This window comes from Procambarus clarkii, chromosome 71 (assembly GCF_040958095.1).
Source record: "Procambarus clarkii isolate CNS0578487 chromosome 71, FALCON_Pclarkii_2.0, whole genome shotgun sequence".
Classification (NCBI taxonomy): Eukaryota; Metazoa; Arthropoda; class Malacostraca; order Decapoda; family Cambaridae; genus Procambarus; species Procambarus clarkii.
Genome location: NC_091220.1, coordinates 15,466,034 through 15,489,998, shown reverse-complemented (window position 1 = coordinate 15,489,998; position 23,965 = coordinate 15,466,034). Strand labels below are relative to the sequence as shown.

At 46.4% G+C, this 23,965-nt stretch overlaps 1 protein-coding gene across 1 annotated transcript; it reads right to left on the bottom strand.

Moving 5' to 3' along the window:
- Positions 1-372: 372 nt before the first annotated feature.
- LOC123745505 (uncharacterized) lies at positions 373-21,430 on the bottom strand. Its single transcript, XM_069312070.1, has 5 exons — positions 20,872-21,430; positions 5,534-5,757; positions 4,113-4,232; positions 3,100-3,346; positions 373-1,613 (listed from the first exon to the last, which is right to left on the bottom strand). Exons 1-5 carry the CDS (start codon positions 21,156-21,158, stop codon positions 1,355-1,357), a joined length of 1,137 nt encoding a protein of 378 aa, XP_069168171.1. The 5' UTR covers positions 21,159-21,430; the 3' UTR covers positions 373-1,354.
- Between the last annotated feature and the right edge of the window lie 2,535 nt (positions 21,431-23,965).

Below are 23,965 nucleotides of genomic sequence, written 5' to 3'. Positions count from 1 at the left end.
TAAATAAATACCTGAAAACATTTTTTGATATATATATATATATATATATATATATATATATATATATATATATATATATATATATATATATATATATGTGTGTGTGTATATCACGAAAATAAACACGTGATTAAGAATGTGACAATGTCAGACCACGGAGGAAAAATGAAACAGGAAATTTCCTTAAGTACTTTCGTATATTAAATACATCTTCACCTTCTGAAGATGTATTTAATATACGAAAGTACTTAAGGAAATTTCCTGTTTCATTTTTCCTCCGTGGTCTGACATTGTCATATATATATATATATATATATATATATATATATATATATATATATATATATATATATATATATATATATATATATATAATTTGTCTTGAAACAGCTTCAATAAAGGACACAACAGGTTACTGCTGTTTATAATAAAATCATGTTTGTATTAAATGTGAACCTTTTAAGCGAGGTACCGACAATTGAGAGAGAGAGAGAGAGAGAGAGAGAGAGAGAGAGAGAGAGAGAGAGAGAGAGAGGATCTTAAATAATATATGAAAGGACCGATCATGTGACATTTGTTGGTGATACACATAGAATTTTTCTCCTCAATTCTAGAGCAATATATATATATATATATATATATATATATATATATATATATATATATATATATATATATATATATATATATATATATATACAGTTAGTTACACTAGTGCCCCCTCTGGAAACATCACCCTCTAAGCCACCTCTCATATCAGCTATTGTCAGACACAAGATTCCTGTAATCTTATTACTCCGGGTTCGAGGGAGGGATTAAGAGGCTTCGTTTAAACCCTGCACTCACCCCTCCAGAGACCAACTGTCCTTACCAGGTCGTCAGTTCTCAAGGAGTCTGTGACACCTCGACATTTTATTTTGTTTCTTCAATTTGGTTTTTATATCAGTTACCGGTCGTCACAACTAAGCGGTCGCGTTTTTTATGTTACGGTAATCAACGTTATATATGTATTTTTATTATGACAAGTGACTGCTTGCGAATATCTACGGTTTCTATGCATCGGACTCGATAGATAGGATGACTTGCTTATATTCGAACGGAGTAACGAAGAAGTAGCACAGAAAGGGTGGTCGGATTATGTCTATATCTCAAGTCTTTTACTCGTACTGTTTCTGCCCTTTTTTTCCTTAAGGTGTGTTTACCTACAGGTCTTCCGAGCAGAAAATATAAGTAGGGAACACCAGCGGGTCGAAGCTTTATCAGAGAATATCAGCTTGCAACTGAATGCCATTTGAGCCACAGCTGATTCAGTGATGAGATATCCCCAACAACTCTACTGATGCTACTTCATAGATCACGAGATATCTCCCACGACTCTGCTGATGCTGCTGCTGCTGCTGGCGAAGTTATCGGTGAAGTCATGGAGAGTGTGGAGGGTGTAGACGCCGGTGTACCCGCTCCAACGTTCCACACGGAGCCGCTGCGTCGCCGCCCGCAGCTGCTGCTGCTCGCCGGCTGACGACGTCAACACCTCCAGCAGCACGACGTATTTGAACGTTTCCTTCGGCACCCGCGGCGGCGCCTTCGACGAGCTCCCACTCTCTCTGACGTACCTGAAGTGGAGAGGGAAGGCTGTTATGTGGACTTATGGCAGCACAGGACTCACAGAGAGAGAGAGAGAGGGAAAAACTCACAGAGAGAGAAGTAGGGGGGTACTAGGACTCCCAGAGAGAGAAGTAGGGGGCACTAGGACTCACAGAGAGAGAAGTAGGGGGCACTAGGACTCACAGAGAGAGAAGTAGGGGGTACTAGGACTCCCAGAGAGAGAAGTAGGGGGCACTAGGACTCACAGAGAGAGAAGTAGGGGGCACTAGGACTCACAGAGAGAGAAGTAGGGGGCTACTAGGACTCACACAGAGAGAAGTAGGGGGCACTAGGCCTCACAGAGAGAGAAGTAGGGGGCACTAGGCCTCACAGAGAGAGAAGTAGGGGGCTACTAGGACTCACAGAGAGAGAAGTAGGGGGGCACTATGACTCACAGAGAGAGAAGTAGGGGGCACTAGGACTCACAGAGAGAGAAGTAGGGGGCTACTAGGACTCACAGAGAGAGAAGTAGGGGGGCACTAGGACTCACAGAGAGAGAAGTAGGGGGGCACTAGGACTCACAGAGAGAGAAGTAGGGGGTACTAGGACTCACAGAGAGAGAAGTAGGGGGCACTAGGACTCACAGAGAGAGAAGTAGGGGCACTAGGACTCACAGAGAGAGAAGTAGGGGGCTACTAGGACTCACAGAGAGAGAAGTAGGGGGCACTAGGCCTCACAGAGAGAGAAGTAGGGGGCACTAGGCCTCACAGAGAGAGAAGTAGGGGGCACTAGGACTCACAGAGAGAGAAGTAGGGGGCACTAGGACTCACAGAGAGAGAAGTAGGGGGCTACTAGGACTCACAGAGAGAGAAGTAGGGGGCACTAGGCCTCACAGAGAGAGAAGTAGGGGGTACTATGACTCACAGAGAGAGAAGTAGGGGGTACTAGGACTCACAGAGAGAGAAGTAGGGGGTACTAGGACTCACAGAGAGAGAAGTAGGGGGTACTAGGACTCACACAGAGAGAAGTAGGGGGTACTAGGACTCACAGAGAGAGAAGTAGGGGGTACTAGGACTCACACAGAGAGAAGTAGGGGGCACTAGGACTCACAGAGAGAGAAGTAGGGGGGCACTAGGCCTCACAGAGAGAGAAGTAGGGGGCACTAGGACTCACAGAGAGAGAAGTAGGGGGCACTAGGACTCACAGAGAGAGAAGTAGGGGGCTACTAGGACTCACAGAAAGAGAAGTAGGGGGCACTAGGCCTCACAGAGAGAGAAGTAGGGGGTACTATGACTCACAGAGAGAGAAGTAGGGGGTACTAGGACTCACAGAGAGAGAAGTAGGGGGTACTAGGACTCACAGAGAAAGAAGTAGGGGGTACTAGGACTCACACAGAGAGAAGTAGGGGGTACTAGGACTCCCAGAGAGAGAAGTAGGGGGTACTAGGACTCACAGAGAGAGAAGTAGGGGGCACTAGGACTCACACAGAGAGAAGTAGGGGGTACCAGGACTCACAGAGTGATGGTGGAGACAGGGAGCTTCTTGTCCCTGAGGTGAGTATAGGCCTCCCACGCCCCTGACCAGCGCACCCAGCCGTCCAGCAACTGGGGGTCGGTGGAGTCCTCCAGGGCCTTGTAGGCCAGCACCAGCAGGTGTTTCACCCGCCACTCTCCTCCTGGCCCCTGTGGCGACGAGCGACCACCGCACGCCATGCCTCCCGCCTCCAGGATTAGGGTCAGTTTAGCGTGCTCGTAGTAGCTGTCTGTGGGAAGGGAGATTAACTGTGTATATACTTTTGTGTGTGTGTGTGTGTGTGTGTGTGTGTGTGTGTGTGTGTGTGTGTGTGTGTGTGTGTGTGTGTGTGTGTGTGTGTGTGTGTGTGTGTGTTTCACCAGATATTTACACTACAATGAAAGGTTGAAACTCGAGTTGTTTTTGAGACCTGCTGACGTGAAGGAAATACACATATACAAAATAATTCATTGCAGAAATAAAGTACACATATACAAAATACATCACAGAAAGTGAAAATAGTTCGAGACCTATGAAAACTCCCGTGAAAATCTACGTGTAAAACATCGTCCATTTATACAGGATTCATAGAAAGTCTATTTACATAAAAAGCCTAATTATATTTTTTACCCGGGATGGGGGAAAAATTTAATATTTTACACTAGTTATTAAGCATTTACATAACCACTAACGAAACCTGTACATCTTTCCTGACTCATGGCGTCTATTAAACATTTCACAAGCTTGGCAGCTCCACGACCGGAGGTCATTATTGCTATAAATAACATCGTAGTGCTTCGAAACTCATACAGTTGTAAATACATGTAAATATATATATATTTCGCCGTGATTGAGGAAAGATGAAGAGGCTTCGCAGGTGGTTATTAGCGTTAATACTTGATAAATCTTGACCGCGGCTCCTGACAAGAATACCACGCCATTATGTCTAGTGTCAAGCATCTTTAATTGTATTTAGTAGAACAAATAAAACCGAACCAGCAGATAATAAACCGTACCTTGAAGCAAGGTGAAATTGTTGCCAAGGGCCTTCCTGTCCTGTCCTCTGCTCTCCTTCCTTGACAAACCCAACCGCAAGTCCTTAGCGAAGTGAGCCACCGGATACCACAGCAGCGGCTCTGTAAGACAATCCCCTCCAGTCAAACAATACATAACCACAGATGTGGGCTAGAATACGTTATGTAAGAGTTACCCCTATAAAACGAAGATGGATTTTCAAAATATTTTGGTTTCCCCGATTCGTTCTGGGTATTAGTGGCTTTTGGTTAAATACATTTGATGTAACTGCAAATCTTCAACTGTAAATTGATCACATATGTATTAATTAACTAAAAGTTAATTTAATTTTCCTAATTTTAATTTCGTTTGTCGTTATAATGGTTTGGTTCAAGATTGTTACTCCAGTCCTTAACAAATTACACACCGGATTTATGTAAATAAATAATTAAAAGTAAATAAAAATAATAAAAATTAACGTTCACTATACACTTTTATTGTATGTTTTTAAGTTCGTTTTCTTGTTTTTTGGGTTAATTCTAAAATGAAGTTTCAGAAATGAATACACTGAGGAGTGGACTGCAAACCTCGGTGTATATACACTTAAATTAGACTTCAGCCCTGACTAAAATATACTTTAGTCCTGTACATAGGACTATATGTTTATACTGCTGATTGGTTGCCCTTAATAACCCTCCAGAGATTGACAAGCCTTCAGCCCAACACCAAACCAACAAACATTTTAATATATAAATTTAAGTAGATTATAAATATAAGGACGGATGACGCAAAATTAATGAGAAGAGTTGTGACAGATGAGGATTGTAGGATCCTCCAAGAGGACCTAGACAGGTTGTAGAGATGGTCATGACTACTGGAGTTCAACTCAAGTAAATGTAAAGTTAGGTGAAAAGGCAAAGTGTAAAAGTAAAGATGTAAAGGCGACTTAAAAACACTGAACTCTGTGAACAATCAAGACTCAGAGACTGGCTGTCCCTGTCAAGAAGGGCAGACTGTTGCATTTTCTATGGACAGGCGTCTGGGGACAGTCTTAGTTTATCGTGGCCTTGATTCCTGTGAGTGGAGGAGGAGCAGGGTGAGGGGAACATAGGGTGAAGGAAACAGGGTGAGGGAAACATAGGGTGAGGGAAACATAGGGAATATATATAACAAGAGATCGGTGACAGAAAGAATTCCAAGCATACGCAGTGTGATGATAATCCACAGTAATTATACTTTTCTGTAATTATACTCCACAGTAATGATTCTCCCTGTAATTATACTGCCCGGTAATTGTACCGTAATTCCGATTGCACAGCTCCAGTTACTTGTCAGATTACTTAGGAGTTATTACTTGTCAAACACTGTATAAATAACTATACTTCGACCAGAGACTGACCATCAGGGCCTGAACACCACTCACCGCCCATCTCCTCGGAAGCGTCGGCCTCTATGGCGTTGAGGATGTAGCCCTCAGCGAAGTGTCGATTGTCGTGGAGGGCTTGCGCCAGGAGCCCTCGGAGGTCCCTGTGTCGCTGCTCCCACCTGATGAAAGAGAGCACTGCGCGAGGCTTGTGGCCGGGCCGAGCGGACGACAGAATTCGAGGGAGGCGCTGCTGGGACACCACGACGGCCGCAGACCCACTCCTGTCCAGGGAGGAAGACGCCACGGTTAGTTTAAATTGCTCGTCACATAACGTCCATTCTCACAATCGACTTGAGAATGGTCCAGGACGGACCGAAACGTCGTCGCTTCACTTTCTAGTGTGCGGTTTGGTCAACATATTTCAGCCACGTTATTGTGACTCCTCGTCTGCATAATGTCCAGAGTTACACGTTAATGCTCACTTACCACAACACATCAAGAGGCTTGAAATTCATCGCATGCTTGTACCAACTAGGAGAATACGGCCCCCAACACCTTCAGGGGAAAAAAAATCAGTTAACACTGCTGATAACAGAATTAAACAAACACTCTCTGTCCTTAACACCAAAATTATCACCAAAGTTGGTGTACATCACTAACAATGTGTGACGTTCTTTACAAAAGTTAAGACATATGCAACGCTTTTCAGGTCACGGAATCGTAACTTTGAGGAGTTTGTATTCTCGTAAATCATAGCCTAGGACCCTCAACACGTCCGCAAGTGCGGTTATATTTATGAAAGTTTTGAAGCCTAGTCTACTGGAATATAGCACCTTGATCCTGGAGTGAATAATACAGCTTGGAGGGGTGGAGGCAGGTGTGTGGGAGACAGAAACAGGTGTGTCACAGGCGAGGGACAGGTGTGCATGAGTCAGGAACAGGTGTGTCACAGGCGGATGGTGTGTGTTTGAATAATTGACAGCCACACCACAAGCCGTCTATCTGGTGGTCGCGCGGGGCCAGATCTGAGCCAGACACGCACACGCAAACACACACGCACGCACACACACACACACACACACACACACACACACACACACACACGCACACACACACACACGCACACACACACACACACACGCACACACACACACGCACACACACACACACGCACACACACACACAGCCACACACACACACACACACACAGCCAATCAACTGTACATCAGTTTATTGACAGTTGAGAGGCGGGACCAGAGAGCCAGAGCTCAATCCGGATAAACTAATGGAACTAGATCTCACAACCCTAGAAGACAGAAGGAACAGAGGAGATATGATCACAATATACAAGATACTGGGGGGATTAGACAAGGTGGACAAGGACTGCCTCTTGAGAGAACGCAGGACAAGGGGAACACACCAGGAAACTGAGAACGCAAATGGGTCGAAGGAATATAATAAGATTCGAACGAGAAAATAGTTAAATTAGAACGCAATAGGTACTGATAGGTAGGTATAAGTACAACTCACCCCATCCCACAACCCACAACCTACCCCCACAACACACCCCACACCCACAACCCACCACCACAACCCACCCCCACAACTCACCCTTACCGCAACCCATCCCCTACCACATCTGCCTATTAATCACCACAACTAACTTAACCCCACCTAAATTCCTCCACCACAACCCACCCCACACCCATAACTCACCCCTCACCACAACCCACTACCCGCACGCGAAATTGCGTGCAATGTCTTGCCGTCCAAGTCACACGATTTGACAGTCCCTATTGACTTGCGCGCTTGTCTCTCACTCGACCTGCGCCTCCCCGTGACGGTGGTGGTGACGGTGGTGACGGCGGTGACATCCCGCCCAAGGGATGGTTATGGGGTGCATAATAAAGAAATTGAATTGTGAGATGGCGGTCAATTTTTGGTGAATGGAAAGGGTGGCAGACGCAGGTGTAGGGGGTGGCAGCCGCTGGTGTAGAGGGTGGCAGCCGCTGGTGTAAGGGGTGGCAGCCGCAGGTGTAGGGGGTGGCAGCCGCTGGTGTAGGGGGTGGTAGCCGCTGGTGTAGGGGGTGTGGCAGCCGCTGGTGTGGGGTGTGGCAGCCGCTGGTGTAGAGGGTGGCAGTCGCAGGTGTAGGGGGTGGCAGCCGCTGGTGTAGAGGGTGGCAGCCGCAGGTGTAGGGGTGGCAGCCGCTGGTGTAGAGGGTGGCAACCGCAGGTATAGAGGGTGGCAGCCGCAGGTGTAGGAGGTGGCAGCCGCAGGTGTAGGGGTGGCAGCCGCTGATAAGAGTGGTATGGGATAATAGCCTACCAGGCCGAAGAGGCCTCAGCGAAAATACAAAACATTGCAATTCCTCTAAAATACACAATGCAACTCTCTGTTCAACTTGCTGGACCCAGAAACAGTTGAAGGAGGAGTGGAGAAACACAAGAACAAGGGAAGAGAGGAGGAACGATAAGTGTTCGTGTTACGCATACAAATAAAATTAAATGACGGAGCTTAACAAACACAAAAACGTGACGCTAATACACTTCCAGACACGCGTACGAAACGATTGAACATACTTCGTAAATAATTAACAAGGACAACAAGCACACACACGCAAATACATGCACAGCAACACTGACGAACCCAACAACATATATACATGAAGTAGCCTCGTTATAACTAAATTTTAAATTCCTTTCGCTTGCAAGTCCAAGCCTAGTGCAGTGTTTAATTTGTAAATACATTGTCAAACTGATATTGTTATGCTATTTTTTATATAATTATGAAATAGGATTTGTCTTGTTACATTACCTTAATCGTATATGTGAAAATTTACCTTCCAGTTAATTGCAGAATTATTTACTAGCATAGTGAGTCATGGCTGAATTGTTAGTTGATTCGCATGTTGCATATGTATCAGGGAAGTTGAATTAGTTATACAAATGAAACTAAAACCATACATTTTTGTTCTGTAATTAGTAGAATTTAATCTAATGTTCATATCGTAGTTTTAGCATGTTGCATGCGCTGATTTGTAAAATTTATTATAATTTGGATTATTGTGAAACAAGAAGACCTATAGTCAGTATATTTCAGAATAATAATAAAACTACTCACATGTAGATCACAACACCCCCGCGCTAAGAAGGGAGTAAGTAAAGGGTAGTTAACAGTCTAGACAGTGATAGGCGAGCCCTTGCTACATCCGGAAAGCTCACGGGCTCACCATAGCCCGTGCTACTTGGAACTTTTTGTTCTAGGTAGCGAATCTTTAGCAACAACATACATCCGAAAAGCCTCCCCTGGATAGTGTCTATAATTAAGGTTGCCAGCTTGTGGATTATGTGTGTAACTTTGTGAAGAGAGATGGATGGAAATAATGCAAGAGATTGTGTATTCTACACTTCCCAGTGATAGGTTTTAGAGGTTGTTTATAGTAGGAGGAAAGTTGTTAAATAGTTGATCTGTCAAAACTGTGTCTATGAGCTAGAAACCCAATTCGTCAGCTCCTTAAATCGTCAATCGGTTTATGGATATCACGGAAGTAGGACCTGCTGGAAAAGGGCTGCTTAATTCTATTAATCATTGATTTACCTGGTTAGGCCGTGTTTAATACACATTTATAGCTAATAGGTTTGAAATAATCCTTAGTTATAGCATAAATTAGTGGGCTATTATATTGTGATTCCTTGTTGAAAGAGATCATGGTTACCAGTTAAATTTTACCTGTAATTTTCTCAAAGTCAGTGGTGGATATTAAGTTTTATGGTGTCTATTGCCTCGTTCCTCTAGACTGGAACACATTTAATTTAATGGCACCTTAATTATTGTGATTATTCATTTAATAACTGTTTCTTACACCTGTTTTACTAAGTACACCTCTTCCTAACTTCATGCCATTTTTAACTCATCCATAACCCTTAGACCGTCAGTCATATTTTAATATGAACTAATTTTCCTCTGCAAAAATTATGATGGAGCACTAGACCACTATCTGGAGTGATTGGAAATAACTGGATAACAATTAACTGTCTTACAACACATTTTGGAAAAAAGATTTCATCCCAGACAGGCCCCCAATTTTTTACAACACCTGTTTGAGGCACACCAACACATGTAAACACCAGACTAATGTAAAACAGAGCTTTTAATGTAAAACAGAGCTAATGTAAAAGCCAGGGCTTTTCAATAAATTTACTAAAAGCAAGTACCATGTAAAGTATAAAATCCTTTTGCGAGTGACACGTCCAATATGGAGATATTGAATGAATTAACAATATCCTACATTGTGTCTCAACACTATAAGGTTAATGAGATGCTATACTGGATAATTGTAGCTTGTTGATCTTTTTGTTAATCTTTGATAACCTCTGTAACCTGTCTGTCTTTAGCGTTGCTAAGCATGGCAAATCACCTGGATATTCAAGCTATAGAAATAAGAATTATTGCACATCAAAATTATTGCATTTGTAAAGCATATCTCCTGTTCCTACCATCACCTCCTCAATCTCACTTTACTCCTTCTCCTCCTCTCTCCTTCCCGGTCGGGAGCCGGTCGGCCGAGCGGACAACACGCTCGACTTGTGATCCTGGGTTCGATCCCAGGCGCCGGCGAGAAACAATGGGCAGAGTTTCTTTCACCCTATGCCCCTGTTACCTAGCAGTAAAGTAGGTACCTGGGTGTTAGTCAGCTGTCACGGGCTGCTTCCTGGGGGTGGAGGCCTGGTCGAGGACAGGGCCGCGGGGACACTAAAAAGCCCCGAAATCATCTCGAGATTCCCTCTCTCACAATCGACTTAATAATGGTCCAGGACGGACCGAAACGTCGTCGTCACTTCATCTTCTGGTGTGTGTTTCGGTCATCATATCTTCAGCCACGTCATTGTGACTCATTGTCTGCACATCACATTATGTAGAACAAAGAGTGAAACACACACACACGCGGCAGCAAGAACGTGACTTATGGTGAGTATTGATCACCATCATTGATCATCCTCGTGTGAGCCACAGCCAGCGTGTATTGATAACTTACACACTCCACCAAATACATTAATACCTGCAAACAAAAGAGGAATGTCTTTTATTATTATTGTGAGGTAGCCTATTTGTTGTTATTGTTAAAGATTCGCTACTTGGAACAAACAGTTCCAAGTAGCACGGGCTATGGTGAGCCCGAGTAGCCTATTTGTACACGCCTGCAGAGGAGGGAGGAGGTGAAGTAATGATTTTCAGGATAGCCAGAATGATTGTGTGGCACTAGGCTTGATGAGGCTTGACCAAACTTGACCTGACCTGACCTCCTCCCTCCTTGTCTGACGAAATTACACGTAGGGTAAACAGTGACGACAAGAAACTGTTGAATACACACTAACAATTGCCCTCACAAAGGAAAATCTTAATCTCTGAGCAATTTAGGCAAACGATGATGAAGATAATGACGTGTGTGGGGGGGTCGCTTCCCCTGCCTTGTTGGTGGGTGTAAACACAAGTTATATTGTTGGTCACGTCCCTCCACCCTTCACAAAGGTCACCTTCCTTACTGCACGGGAGGTTCCTTATTTTATTGAGCATTTCTTGTTTTATTGGGCATTTGTTATTTCACTGGACATTCCTTATTTGACACACAGAGATCACACTAACGTGATGAATCAAATGAGGCTACGGGATCCAGTAAGTTCAGTAGAACTTCGGTTTCAACCCTTTTTAACCCTGTCGTAGCTCAGTCGATTAAGGCAGTGTCTGGGATGCTCCCGGACGCAGGTTCGAATCCTCGTCACGGCCCTTGTGGATTTGTTCATTCCTTATTTCATTGGACATTCCTTCCGTCAGAGTGTTGTTCCGCTATGATGGGACGAAACAGGTACAAACTTTCAAATGTCACGTGACTATCTTATAACCAGTGCAGCACTCTGATTCGTCCAACACCGGCCTCGCTTTTTGCAAGTCGGCGTTCGATTCCCGACTGTCCAAACGGCTGGGGTTACCGTTCCTTCCCTCCGTCCCAACCCAGATCCGTGTTCCCATATTTCTCCCAAGGTGTGTACAGGCGTAGAGGCTTAGAGCTTTCTCCTGTTCATGACCTCCCTTAGCTTCTAAGGGAGCTATAACATATAGGTCAAGGGAGCCACTGACAATGAGAAATCACTCGCTGCAGCCCAAGGAGATCACAAGCTTTGTTTCTAGGGAGGCGACACTTTTCGTCTGTCTCATATCCCTTAGCCAATAGACAGTTTATCGAGCCCGGAATCAACTACCCTCCAAGCCATCGGAGGACATTTCCTGCCGTGAATGGCTGGTGCTAACGAGATTAGCATTACGAAACTGTGATGGGTGGCTTGTGGCACGCACACTGACGCAACCCACTCAGAAGGAAAGTTAGGTGAGGGAGAAAGGGGAGAGACAGGTTGAGGGGAGTATTGAGTTCTGAGGTTGTCGGCGCCAGCGAGGCTCTGGAGGCAAAAACGAACGGCACATTAGCATTGATCAGAGAGGAGGCAGGTATTGGGGGAGGTGATGGAGTCCAGGAGGAGGTCAGGGAAGGTCAGGGAAGGTCAGGGCGGTCAGGGGAAGTCAGGCGGTCAGGCGAGAGAGAGCGAGAGAGCGCGAGATAAACTAACCGACCTCCAATCCTTCCCCGTTCTTCGTATCCGAGATTAGTTTCCCGCCAAGAAGCCATTCAGCGCGCCAGTACTCTTGGGGACCACCAGAGCTGCGTCCACCACTCCCTCAGACTTGCCAGCCTTATACACACACCTCTGCCCCTTTGTCAGTGTCCCAGGAACACACCTCTCCTCTCTTCTCCAAGATTCAGCGCCAGGCTTTATAGAAAATTGCGTGGCACCTGATATTCCGTCACGCAGGGTGCAGTCGCACCTCCACAGATCTCCAGTATCAGCTATTGATACTGGTAATGGCTCCAAAGGGCCACCACTTACGGGCTATTCATGCCCGTGCCACCTTTTGGGTGGCTTAATCTTCATCAATCAATCATCAGCCTGATATTCTCCCACAGTCTCCTGGAGGTATATGGTATACTTCCATACAGCCTCAAGACCTTCTCTCCTTGTATCGTGGCGGAAAACACAGCCTGGTGATGTGAAGGAAAAGCTGCTACATTTGGAGAGGCTTGCCTTACCGCGTGCTCAAAATGGGGTTGTTTTGCCAACGTATGCAGCTGTTGCAAGCATGCCACCGTTGTTCACTGTTCATGTAGATAATTAACGGAGATGTATTAACGAATTAGTTAACGGATTGACGCAGGCTCCATAAAACCCTAGGGATGGTGTAGGGGAGCCCACTACACCCTTCTGGAGAGGGTGTAGGGGGCTCCACTACACCCTTCTGGAGAGGGTGTAGGGGGCTCCACAACACCCTTCTGGAGAGGGTGTAGGGGGCTCCACTACACCCTTCTGGAGAGGGTGTAGGGGGCTCCACTACACCCTTCTGGAGAGGGTGTAGGGGGCTCCACAACACCCTTCTGGAGAGGGTGTAGGGGGCTCCACTACACCCTTCTGGAGAGGGTGTAGGGGGCTCCACTACACCCTTCTGGAGAGGGTGTAGGGGGCTCCACTACACCCTTCTGGAGAGGGTGTAGGGGGCTCCACAACACCCTTCTGGAGAGGGTGTAGGGGGCTCCACAACACCCTTCTGGAGAGGGTGTAGGGGGCTCCACTACACCCTTCTGGAGAGGGTGTAGGGGGCTCCACTACACCCTTCTGGAGAGGGTGTAGGGGGCTCCACTACACCCTTCTGGAGAGGGTGTAGGGGGCTCCACTACACCCTTCTGGAGAGGGTGTAGGGGGCTCCACTACACCCTTCTGGAGAGGGTGTAGGGGGCTCCACTACACCCTTCTGGAGAGGGTGTAGTGGGCTCCACAACACCCTTCGGGGGAGTGTACTCACCTAGTTGTACTCACCTAGTTGTGCTTGCGGGGGTTGAGCTCTGGCTCTTTGGTCCCGCCTCTCAACCGTCAATCAACAGGTGTACAGATTCCTGAGCCTATTGGGCTCTATCATATCTACACTTGAAACTGTGTATGGAGTCAGCCTCCACCACATTACTGCCTAATGCATTCCATTTGTCAACCACTCTGACACTAAAAAAGTTCTTTCTAATATCTCTGTGGCTCATTTGGGCGCTCAGTGTGTGTGTGTGTGTGTGTGTGTGTGTGTGTGTGTGTGTGTGTGTAGGGATAAGTACCCTGATAAGTGGGTTTTAGTACCCTAATAAGTGGGTCCAGACCACTGGGTACCCCACTTAACACTTCCTGGGGTCGAGTTAAAACGGCTAATCTGGAACCCACGTGCCTATGCTCGGCTGTTTTAGTGTTCATGCCAGTTACTAGCCAACACAGCCGGACGAAACATCCACCAGGTGGCGGTAATCGTCTAGCTAGCGTATGTTGCATGCTCTTCAACACGCAACCTCTAAGTTGAGTGGCTTTAATGCTACCGACGTCATCAGTCTAAGAATTGTTATTGTGTTTACCGTTCAATTGATGATAACCACAACTAACTCTCCACTGAGAAGCAAGATATCGTAAGCCGGTCGGCCGAGCGGACAGCACGCTGGATTTGTGATCCTGTGGTCCCGGGTTCGATCCCGGGCGCCGGCGAGAAACAATGGGCAGAGGTCCTTTCACCCTATGCCCCTGTTACCTAGCAGTAAAATAGGTACCTGGGTGTTAGTCAGCTGTCACAGGCTGCTTCCTGGGGGGGGTGGAGGCCTGGTTGAGGACCGGGCCGCGGGGACACTAAAGCCCCGAAATCATCTCAAGATCTCAAGATATCCACACACTGGATCTCCCCTGAGACGCCAGATATCGTAGACGACTAACAGTCACAATTATACATAGTCCAATGACACAATTATATTGGTCCCACACAGGTGAATACAGGAGCAAACGACTTCTGACTCCTGTTAGCAGGCTGAGGAGACCTTTCCACTTCCTATATAACTCATGATAAACCTTATACCCCTCTAGTTTGAACACGACCCGCCAATCGGTTAACAACCGGGTACCTAATTACTACTGGGTGAACAAAGGTGAACAATTAAAACACAATCGTCCCGTGGACCATTTTCGAACCTTACCCCCCTCCGCCTCCATTGTATTTACACCGTCACGTTGAGGTCTGACCCAGCAATGATGAGTTAAACAAGGCATAGATTATAGCTACATACGCCAAGCAGAAATTCGAGGTAAACATTCGGCATTTCAATCTTCATTGTTACGGCCACATTGCTCCAAGGAATGGCTTGACAGAAGAAAAATCACAATTGACGGTCAGAATGCGCGGCACTATTCGAAACAATGATCTTTACGCCTGAGTGTAAGAAACAATAATCTTTACACCTGAGTACGCTAGTTTACACTATGTACACTCGAGTGAGTGTACTAGGCAATGTACAAACATTGTACATTGTACACGGCATCACAAAAAAATACGTGACACTGTAAAAGTCAAATATTAGGCTTGGATATCGTAGCTTAAGAACGGCAATAGCCTAGCGGCTCTCCCAACATGGAGCACTAACTGAAAACTGAGAGAAAGTCCTTGGACACACTTTTCAACATTTTATGGTTCCGTTCTCCACTACCAGTAGGGAATCCAAGGTTCGATTCCCTGGCGGACAGAAATGGTTGGGCTCGTTTCCCGTGGTAGGCTTGGATACCCTAATTTTCCTGGCATGGTAGCGATAGACACTATAAATTTCCTGCCATGGTAGATATAGGTGCTATAATTGTCCTGTCATAGTTGCCATAGATACTGTAATTTTCCTGATATGGTAGCCATAGATACTACAATTTTCCTGTATGGTAGCCACAGGAATAATTCTTAGAGGTTAGAAGCCTGTCCTTGTGGTGGGACCCTATGCCAGAGGGTCAGCCAGCAACCCATCCACAAAGGGGATGATCTGCATCCTTTGGTGTGGTTGGGGGTGAAGGGAAGGGGTTTGGGGAGGGGGAGAAAGAGGTTCGGGTGAGGTGTGGATCATTAGGCACGCAAGGTGGGGCGCCTCTCCCCTTCTCTTACCCTTCTCTCTCATCGTGAGACGTCCTTCCCTCTGCCTCCCCCACCCACTGAATATCGTGTTGATGCTAGAAGCGCGTTGCGATAGGCTACAGTGACACTAGATAGGCTACAGTGACTCTATATAGCCTATCGCAACGTGCCTAAATTAAAACTCATTGTAAGGCTGTCGGAGTCTGATTTTAGCCTCTGTTCTTTCCAGCGATATTTTTTGTATCACGTGTAGTCAACAAGTGTAGATTTTTCTTCCTGTTGACCAAACCACACACTAAAAAATGAAGGGACGACGACGTTTCGGTCCGTCCTGAACCATTCTCAAGTCGATTGTGAGAATGGTCGACTTGAGTCGATCACAATCGATTTGAGAATGGTCCAGGACGGACCGAAACGTCGTCGTCCCTTCATTTTCTAGTGTGTGGTCTGGTCAACATACTTCAGCCACGTTATTGTGACTCATCGTCTGCATTTTTCTTCCTATTGGGGAGTATTGTACATGCTGCTATGGAGGTGTGCCCACTCACAGGATGATTGGCGCTGCCCAATAAACTCGCCCCTCGGGGTAAATTCTAAAAAATAAAAGTGTAGATTATGGGTAAAAAAATTAATTTACACATGTATGTCTTCGAAGCGATCAAATTTGTGTTCTATGCAAAATAAAATCATAAATAGCCTCATATATCTTTTTATGTGGGCAGGTAATGTCAAAACATGGAATAGGCTTTGTTGAGCTCGCTGCCTTCATATTCCTCATAAGTTTGAATGGACATCAGATTGTGCTGCCTTTTTAAACACATATCCTGGCCTAATGGGTAATGTGTGTGCGTGTGGGGTGACCTAGAGTGCAGGTTCGATTCCACCGCCCTGCTCCAAAGGATATTATAACAAATCAGACGCTCAATAGTGTCTAATTTTAAGAGAGCGTTGTCAATGCTAGAAAGTTAGTCTTGGGTAATGTGTTCAGTGACATTAATGCTCTTCACGCCACTAGTCTTACACAGTGATGTAGACCCCCCCCCAGGAAATACAATATCACTCCTGCTTTCTACACACCACTGGAGAATACAATTAATCATCTGCTTCCTACACCCCACCGGGAAAATACAGTATGTCCTCTTTGTATTTTACACTCCCACTACAGAACACAATTACCTTGTCTCCCCACCAGGAGGGGGGATACAGAGGCCTCAATGCCTCTACTCCACACCAGGATATTCAGTGACTTCAATGCTTCTACTCTCTACCAGGATATTCAGTGACTTCAATGCCTCTACTCCCCACCAGGATATTCAGTGACTTCAATGCCTCTACTCCCCACCAGGATATTCAGTGACTTCAATGCCTCTACTCCCCACCAGGATATTCAGTGACTTCAATGCCTCTACTCCCCACCAGGATATTCAGTGACTTCAATGCCTCTACTCCCCACCAGGATATTCAGTGACTTCAATGCCTCTACTCCCCACCAGGATATTCAGTGACTTCAATGCCTCTACTCCCCACCAGGATATTCAGTGACTTCAACGAGGTAGAAGCAGCTTCCAGAAATGACTAGAGAGACATATTTTTCTGTCTTTAGATACAGAAATATTAATAAAAACAAAAGTGTACGTTGAAACTAATCATTATATCCCTGGCGGTGGAGTGGTAGCACACTCCCTCTGCGCCTCGCGAATGAATTCATCTGGGTTCGAGCCCTGGAAGAGAGATTGTGGCTGGGCACTGATCCTTATCTCTTCGCCCCTGTTCATCCAGCAGTAAATGTGCTCCTAGGAGTGGGTTTGGAGGTCACCACAGGAGGGGCTCCTGTGATGACCAGGGTGGTCTTAGATAATTAAAAATAATAATGTTGCAAACAGATAAAGTAAATACACCGAGTCTGGACGCAGTTGAACCTGCATTTCTGCCAGACGTATAAGTAATTAGCGCCATGTATGCTCCTGGCTAGCGTTAAGAAAAGATAATATGTAAGTGAATTAATAAGCAGCCAGAAGGGTACATTATATATAATGTAACAACGTAAGAAATTGAAGGTGGTCAAATGAGTTAAGCAGACTGTTAGTGTATGATCATTTGGGCTACTCAGAGGGACAGTGAGAAAAACAGATTCAGTTGGTAACTGGATTAGAATGGCAGTGGTCATGTTTTGTCCTCTCGTGCGAGTTTGCCTCAGATAAGTCCTCATATATGTACTCTGTTTACGTATTGGCCACCGATCTACTTTAATAACTATTCTTACTGTATGCAACTCTGCTATTGTGTTATAATAACACAATATTGACTACAATAACAGTGCCAGGGGGGGGGGGGTTGTCCCGGGAAAGGATGCTGATATTAATGCACCATAAAGTGTACATACTATAGTTATTAACAAATCCACAATGGCCGTGACGAGGATTCGAACCTACGTCCAAGAGCATCCCATGCGCTGCATTAATCGACTGAGCTACGACATGGTAAAAGAATTGCAACCAGAAATTCTACTTTATTTACTTGGATCCTTCAGCCTCTACTATTGTTATTGTTTGTGTCCAGTGTAGGAGACTTGTATTGTGGGAGACCTTTCCCTAGGGGCCGGGCCTTGACCCACCCCACCTGGAGGCCTTGCTGGATTGTATGTTCGAAATGAATAAGGTAGAAGCCCTGCAGAGCACAATATAGAGGTCGGGTTTACACCGAGTATACCACAGCAAGTCCACAGTCTCGTGATAGCTCCACAGGGAGTGGGGGGAAGCGAGGAGCTGGTCACCACAGGAGAGGAGGTGACCGGGCCCCACACAGGAAGAGGGGGGAGGTCGTCAAGCAGGTCACCACTAACCCGTCCACTGCGCCAAACAAATATTTGCTGGATGTAGACACAGGCCGCCCCCCCCCTACACCACAATCACCCCACCAAACTCCCCCCCCCAAACCCCACCACACCCCACATCCACGCCAATAACCCCTACATTATTCACACCCCAGGGAGGCAGTACACCTACACAGCGACAACACCAGCGTAGAGAACGACAGCAAGCTCCGACACGACCAGGAAGCACCACACATAATCTATATATATACTTTTGAGTGAGGTTGCATCTTGCCATTGCCACGACAAGAGATGATGGCAACGCTAGCATGGGGTGTGGCGCCGCCTGCCACACCTACACACACCTCGTGCTCACATCTCTGCTTCAATCCATAGTTATTGTCAAGGGTTTCAGGATTTTTATAGTCTTTTTTTTATATATTGAGTTTATGTGTGTTTACATAATTTATGTTGACCTTTAGGTGACCTTCTTGAGAAAGGTCGATGAAGAGTCGTATTGACTACACTCACTAGTGTGTTGCTTGTCTGTAGATCAGTGTTCTGTGTCCACCGCCCACGGGACGGGTATAGGGTCCACCACCGCCCACGGGATGGGTATGGGGTCCACCACCGCCCACGGGATGGGTATGGGGTCCACCACCGCCCACGGGACGTGTTCTGAGTCAACCACCGCCCACGGAACGGGTATAGGGTCCACCACCGCCCACGGGATGGGTATGGGGTCCACCACCGCCCACGGGATGGGTATGGGGTCCACCACCGCCCACGGGATGGGTATGGGGTCCACCACCGCCCACGGGATGGGTATGGGGTCCACCACCGCCCACGGGACGTGTTCTGAGTCAACCACCGCCCACGGAACGGGTATGAGGTGCATAATAAATGACTAAACTAAAGCCTAAACCTCAGATTCAACTGAGGGATCATATCAACAGTATTCACTGAGATTGCCTCAGTGCCCTCACAGCCACGGGAGAGGGTGCACGCGTCCCTCAGGAACCGTTCTGGGTGGAATGTCGAACGATAAGTCGATCGCACTTACCAGAACAACACAAAGAAAGATATATTTCTTTCTTGTTTAGGGTTTGGTCCGTTGTTGGGTTATTAAGGCCTATCAAACTGCGGAAGGGTTATTAGGGCGGCTATAAAACCTTGTTGACCATCCAGCAAGTATACTTTAGTCCTGAACATATTCTAGGATTAAATTAACCCTTAGTGTATATATATCGCATATACACTTTATATACATGTTTGTTTAATGGATTTGAGTTAATATTTTGTTATTTTGATAAATAACTAGGGTCCCATAGCCTCGGAGAAGGGAATAAAGAGAATTCAGAGCAAACTTGCAGTTTGACTATATATATATATATATATATATATATATATATATATATATATATATATATATATATATATATATATATATTATTCGGCCCATCCTTCTCAAATGTACTCATAGTAACTACGTGGTTAAAAGTACCAATATGTCGTGATAGACCGCCATAAAGTTGACTTTTGAATGATGGAATTTGGACCAACTTGAAAGTTGATTACCAGCAACATAAAATAAAAAGAGCTAACTTAACCTCTTCTAGCAATCCTAGGCTCAATACACGCTATCCTAGCCACGCTATACATACCCTAGTATAGTACATGTGTATGTTATACCAGTCCTAGGAATATTTAAGTTTGTTTCTTAAGGAATATTAAAGTAGTTACATATTTTCCAGACCATAAAATTAATTGTAAAGTTGTTTACTAATGGTCAATCACTACATACTGCTACTTTCGACCAAATAGTTATAAATCAGTACTATCATTTCAGGAAGATGGGCTGATTATATCACGGCTCAAGTACGTGATATAATATCAAGTACGTGTTTGTATCAGGGCACAAACACCTGCCCTGATACGCCAGGACAGGTGTTTCACACAGACTCGCTTCACCTTGCAATGTCCGAAACTTGCCACAGTGCGTGGGATTTGACCCTCACCACAGTCATCTAACTTGTCTGGGTGTGAGTTCACACCCAGTTCACCCACAGTGTGAGTTCACTGTCAACAGGTCAAGCCACCGTACAGCGACAAACCTGTACAGCCAATAACCACAGAAGACAGTATAGTCAACCTGCCAAGCCAGATACTTGACATGTCTGGAAACCGAAGCTGTCAAACACGGAATACAGTTCAGGGGAATTCACGAAGCAGTTACGCAAATACTTACGAACGTGTACATCTTTCCCCGATCTTTGACGGCTTTGGTTACGTTCATTAAACAGTTTACAAGCATGAAAACTTCCCAAAAAACTGTTGTTGTTATAAACAGCCTTCGTATAGAAAAAGGCTTTGGAGGAAAGCCTAATACATAAATAAATTTACCTTTTGCCGTTGGAGGAAAGCCTAATACATAAATAAATCTACCTTTTGCCGTTGGAGGAAAGCCTAATGCATAAATAAATCTACATTTTGCCGTTGGAGGAAAGCCTAATACACAAATAAATCTACCTTTTGCCGTTGGAGGAAAGCCTAATACACAAATAAATCTACCTTTTGCCGTTGGTTTCTGAGGTCCTAAACTCGGACCTCCGTTGTATGGAGCAGGTGTAGCGGAGGCAGTCGGCCCAGTAGGAGTCGACGGCGGGGGACACGACCATGTTGAAGCATCCCGTCCATAGCCCCGTCTGCTGGCCGCGGGTCGCTCTGCTGCTCCTGCTGCTGAAGCTGGTGTTGGTGACGGCGTCAGGACGCGGCGGGCGACGCTGGAGTTTGTTCATCACACTCAGATTAGGTAAAGGTTGATCTTGTCTACCGTCAATCACGGGTCTCCCAAACATGGTTAGTTGTTGCACTTGACACCCTGGTCAACTAATTGTGTTCACCTGCACTAAAGTATGCTTCATTGTTAGGGAATATTATTAGTTTTTTTGTGATATTGGATTCTCTGAGAATGTTTACTGGGAGTCAGGTATAGACGCCATCGACGGTGTTGATGTTAGCATGGGTGGTGAGACGGCCCTGGCGCGGGGTGCGCATGCGCAGGCCGCCCCAGGGAGACGTGCGCGCTGCCGTCCGGCGCCGACCAGGTCATGACAGTGACTGAGGCGGTCACTGCTGCCTGCTGGCCGCCTCGCCTGACGCAGCCTGCACGCGCGTGCCTCACTCCTCCCTCCCTCCCTCGCTGTGTTGTCCTGCCCTCTCCCTGCTGTTCTGTCCTGCCCTCTCCCCCGCTGTGCTGCCTGCCACACCCGAACCTAGCTATGCCATGGGTTGTAAACGAATGCATAAAGAGCATAATTTTTTTAAGGGCAGTTGTCAATAGTCATCAATAACCTAAATCAATTGTTCATATTTTACTACGTTCCCCCTGACAGCTAAGAAGTGACCTTTGGGGGCTGAGAGAGCCCCTAGGGGGCTGTTTGTGGCCCTAGGGGCTGAGAGGTCATTAGGGCTGTACGAGTCCCTAGGGGCTGAGAGAGGCCCTAAGGGTTGTGAGATTCTAGGGGCAATGGGAGACCCTAGAGGCTGTGCAGGTCCCAGGGGCTAAGGGAGATGGGCTGAGGGGGACTCTAAGGGCTAAGAGAGTCCCTAAGCACTGAGAGAAAGAGCCTAGGGACTTATAAGGAGTTCGTAGGGTTGAAGAAGGCCCTAGTGATTGAGAGGTCCACGAGGCTGATGGAGTTCCTAGGGGGCTGAGGGAAGCCTTAGTGGCTGCTTCAGATCGTAGGGGCTCTGTGGGACCCTAGGAACTGAGGGAATCCCTAGCAATTGAGGGCATCCCTAGGAAGTGAGAAGCGTCCAAAGATCTAAGGGAGTTTCTGTCGGGGCTGGGAAGAGAGCACACACTTGTCATCAAGTCAGCAACAGAGTACAACTTTGGGCGCCATGAGTGTTAATATTAGATTGAGGATTGATTCACCATAGTGCGATGGGGCTCGCTGAGAGGCCGGAGACGGTGCGGTTTAGTAAACAATTGGGGAAGTGCCATGGAATAATAATAATAATAATACTCATCATCTTCATGGAAAGTTTGTCTCCATTCGTCACTCGCAGTATTGTTGTACATCGTAATACTACGTCAACCTTCTCTTAAGTTGAACGTTTGCATAATGTTACGTCAACGGGAAAGTTATGTATCTTGAGGAAGGTGGGGTTTGAGTCCAAGGCAGCTGAGAGTAAGAAGTGAAAACCCGGACGGACATGGCCGCGCCGCTCTCTCTGACCCGCCAGTCTCAAGCTTCTGATGTAAGGGAGTCTCGTTGAACCCTGGTGTGTGCGACAGTGGCGGCAAACGAACCACTTATTTTGATAAAATGGAGCAGTAGAACAACAGAAGTACACGCATTTCTCGAGAAATGCCTGAAAAATCGAAAAGCCTAGTTCTGTTAGGCTGATTGTTGGGGTCAGGAATGCTGTTAGGCTTACTGAGTTACGCCAAGCCAACAACTGGCCTGCCCCAGGATCCAACCCTATAACAGTTGACCAGCTCCTGGGTCCCTGTTTACTACCAGGCAAATAGAGACATCAGTTGAATGAAATCGAGATCCAAAAGCCTCGCCCTGGAATCAAACTCTGGTCCAAATGGTTGTGATTTTCTATACTTTGGAGGCATAATCATTCAGAAAGTAGCACTTGCTACTGAAAACATATATATATATATATATATATATATATATATATATGTATAAATTCCGAACAGAAGGTTTTCGGTTGTTCGGCTGCAGCTTCAATTAACAACGTTACATATTGTATGTTTAGGACAATTATATATTTTTAGATAGAAAAAAGGCTTCACAGATAATTCTCAAGATGGTGATTGAGGACAATGAACAAGGTTAATATATATTTTTGTAGTTAGGCTTTTATTGACTTTTGTGTTAACAATCGACTCAATTGTTGTTGTCTTAGCTCCTGTCCCCCAGTTTTGTTGGCGTCCTGCAGTGTCTGTCACATGGGCTTTCAATTGCAACTTTTAGGGGTTGAATATGTGGTGCACCATCCTGGGCAGTGGCAGGCACTATCCTGGGCAGTGAGAGGCACCTTGCTGGGGAGTGAGAGGCACTATCCTGGGCAGTGAGAGGCACCTTGCTGGGCAGTGAGAGGCACTATCCTGGGCAGTGGCAGGCACCTTGCTGGGGAGTGAGAGGCACTATCCTGGGCAGTGGCAGGCACCTTGCTGGGGAGTGAGAGGCACTATCCTGGGCAGTGGCAGGCACCTTGCTGGGCAGTGAGAGGCACTATCCTGGGCAGTGGCAGGCACCTTGCTGGGCAGTGATAGGCATTATCCTGGGCAATGGCAGGCACCTTGCTGGACAGCGAGAGACACTATCCTGGGCAGTGGCAGGCACCTTGCTGAACAGTGAGAGACACTATCCTGGGCAGTGGCAGGCACCTTGCTGGGCAGTGAGAGGCACTATCCTGGGCAGTGAGAGGCACCTTGCTGGGGAGTGGCAGGCACCTTGCTGGGGAGTGGCAGGCACCTTGCTGGGTAGTGGCAGGCACCTTGCTGGGCAGTGGCAGGCACCTTGCTGGGCAGTGGCAGGCACCTTGCTGGGCAGTGGCAGGCACCTTGCTGGGCAGTGGCAGGCACCTTGCTGGGCAGTGGCAGGCACCTTGCTGGGCAGTGGCAAGCACCTTGCTGGGC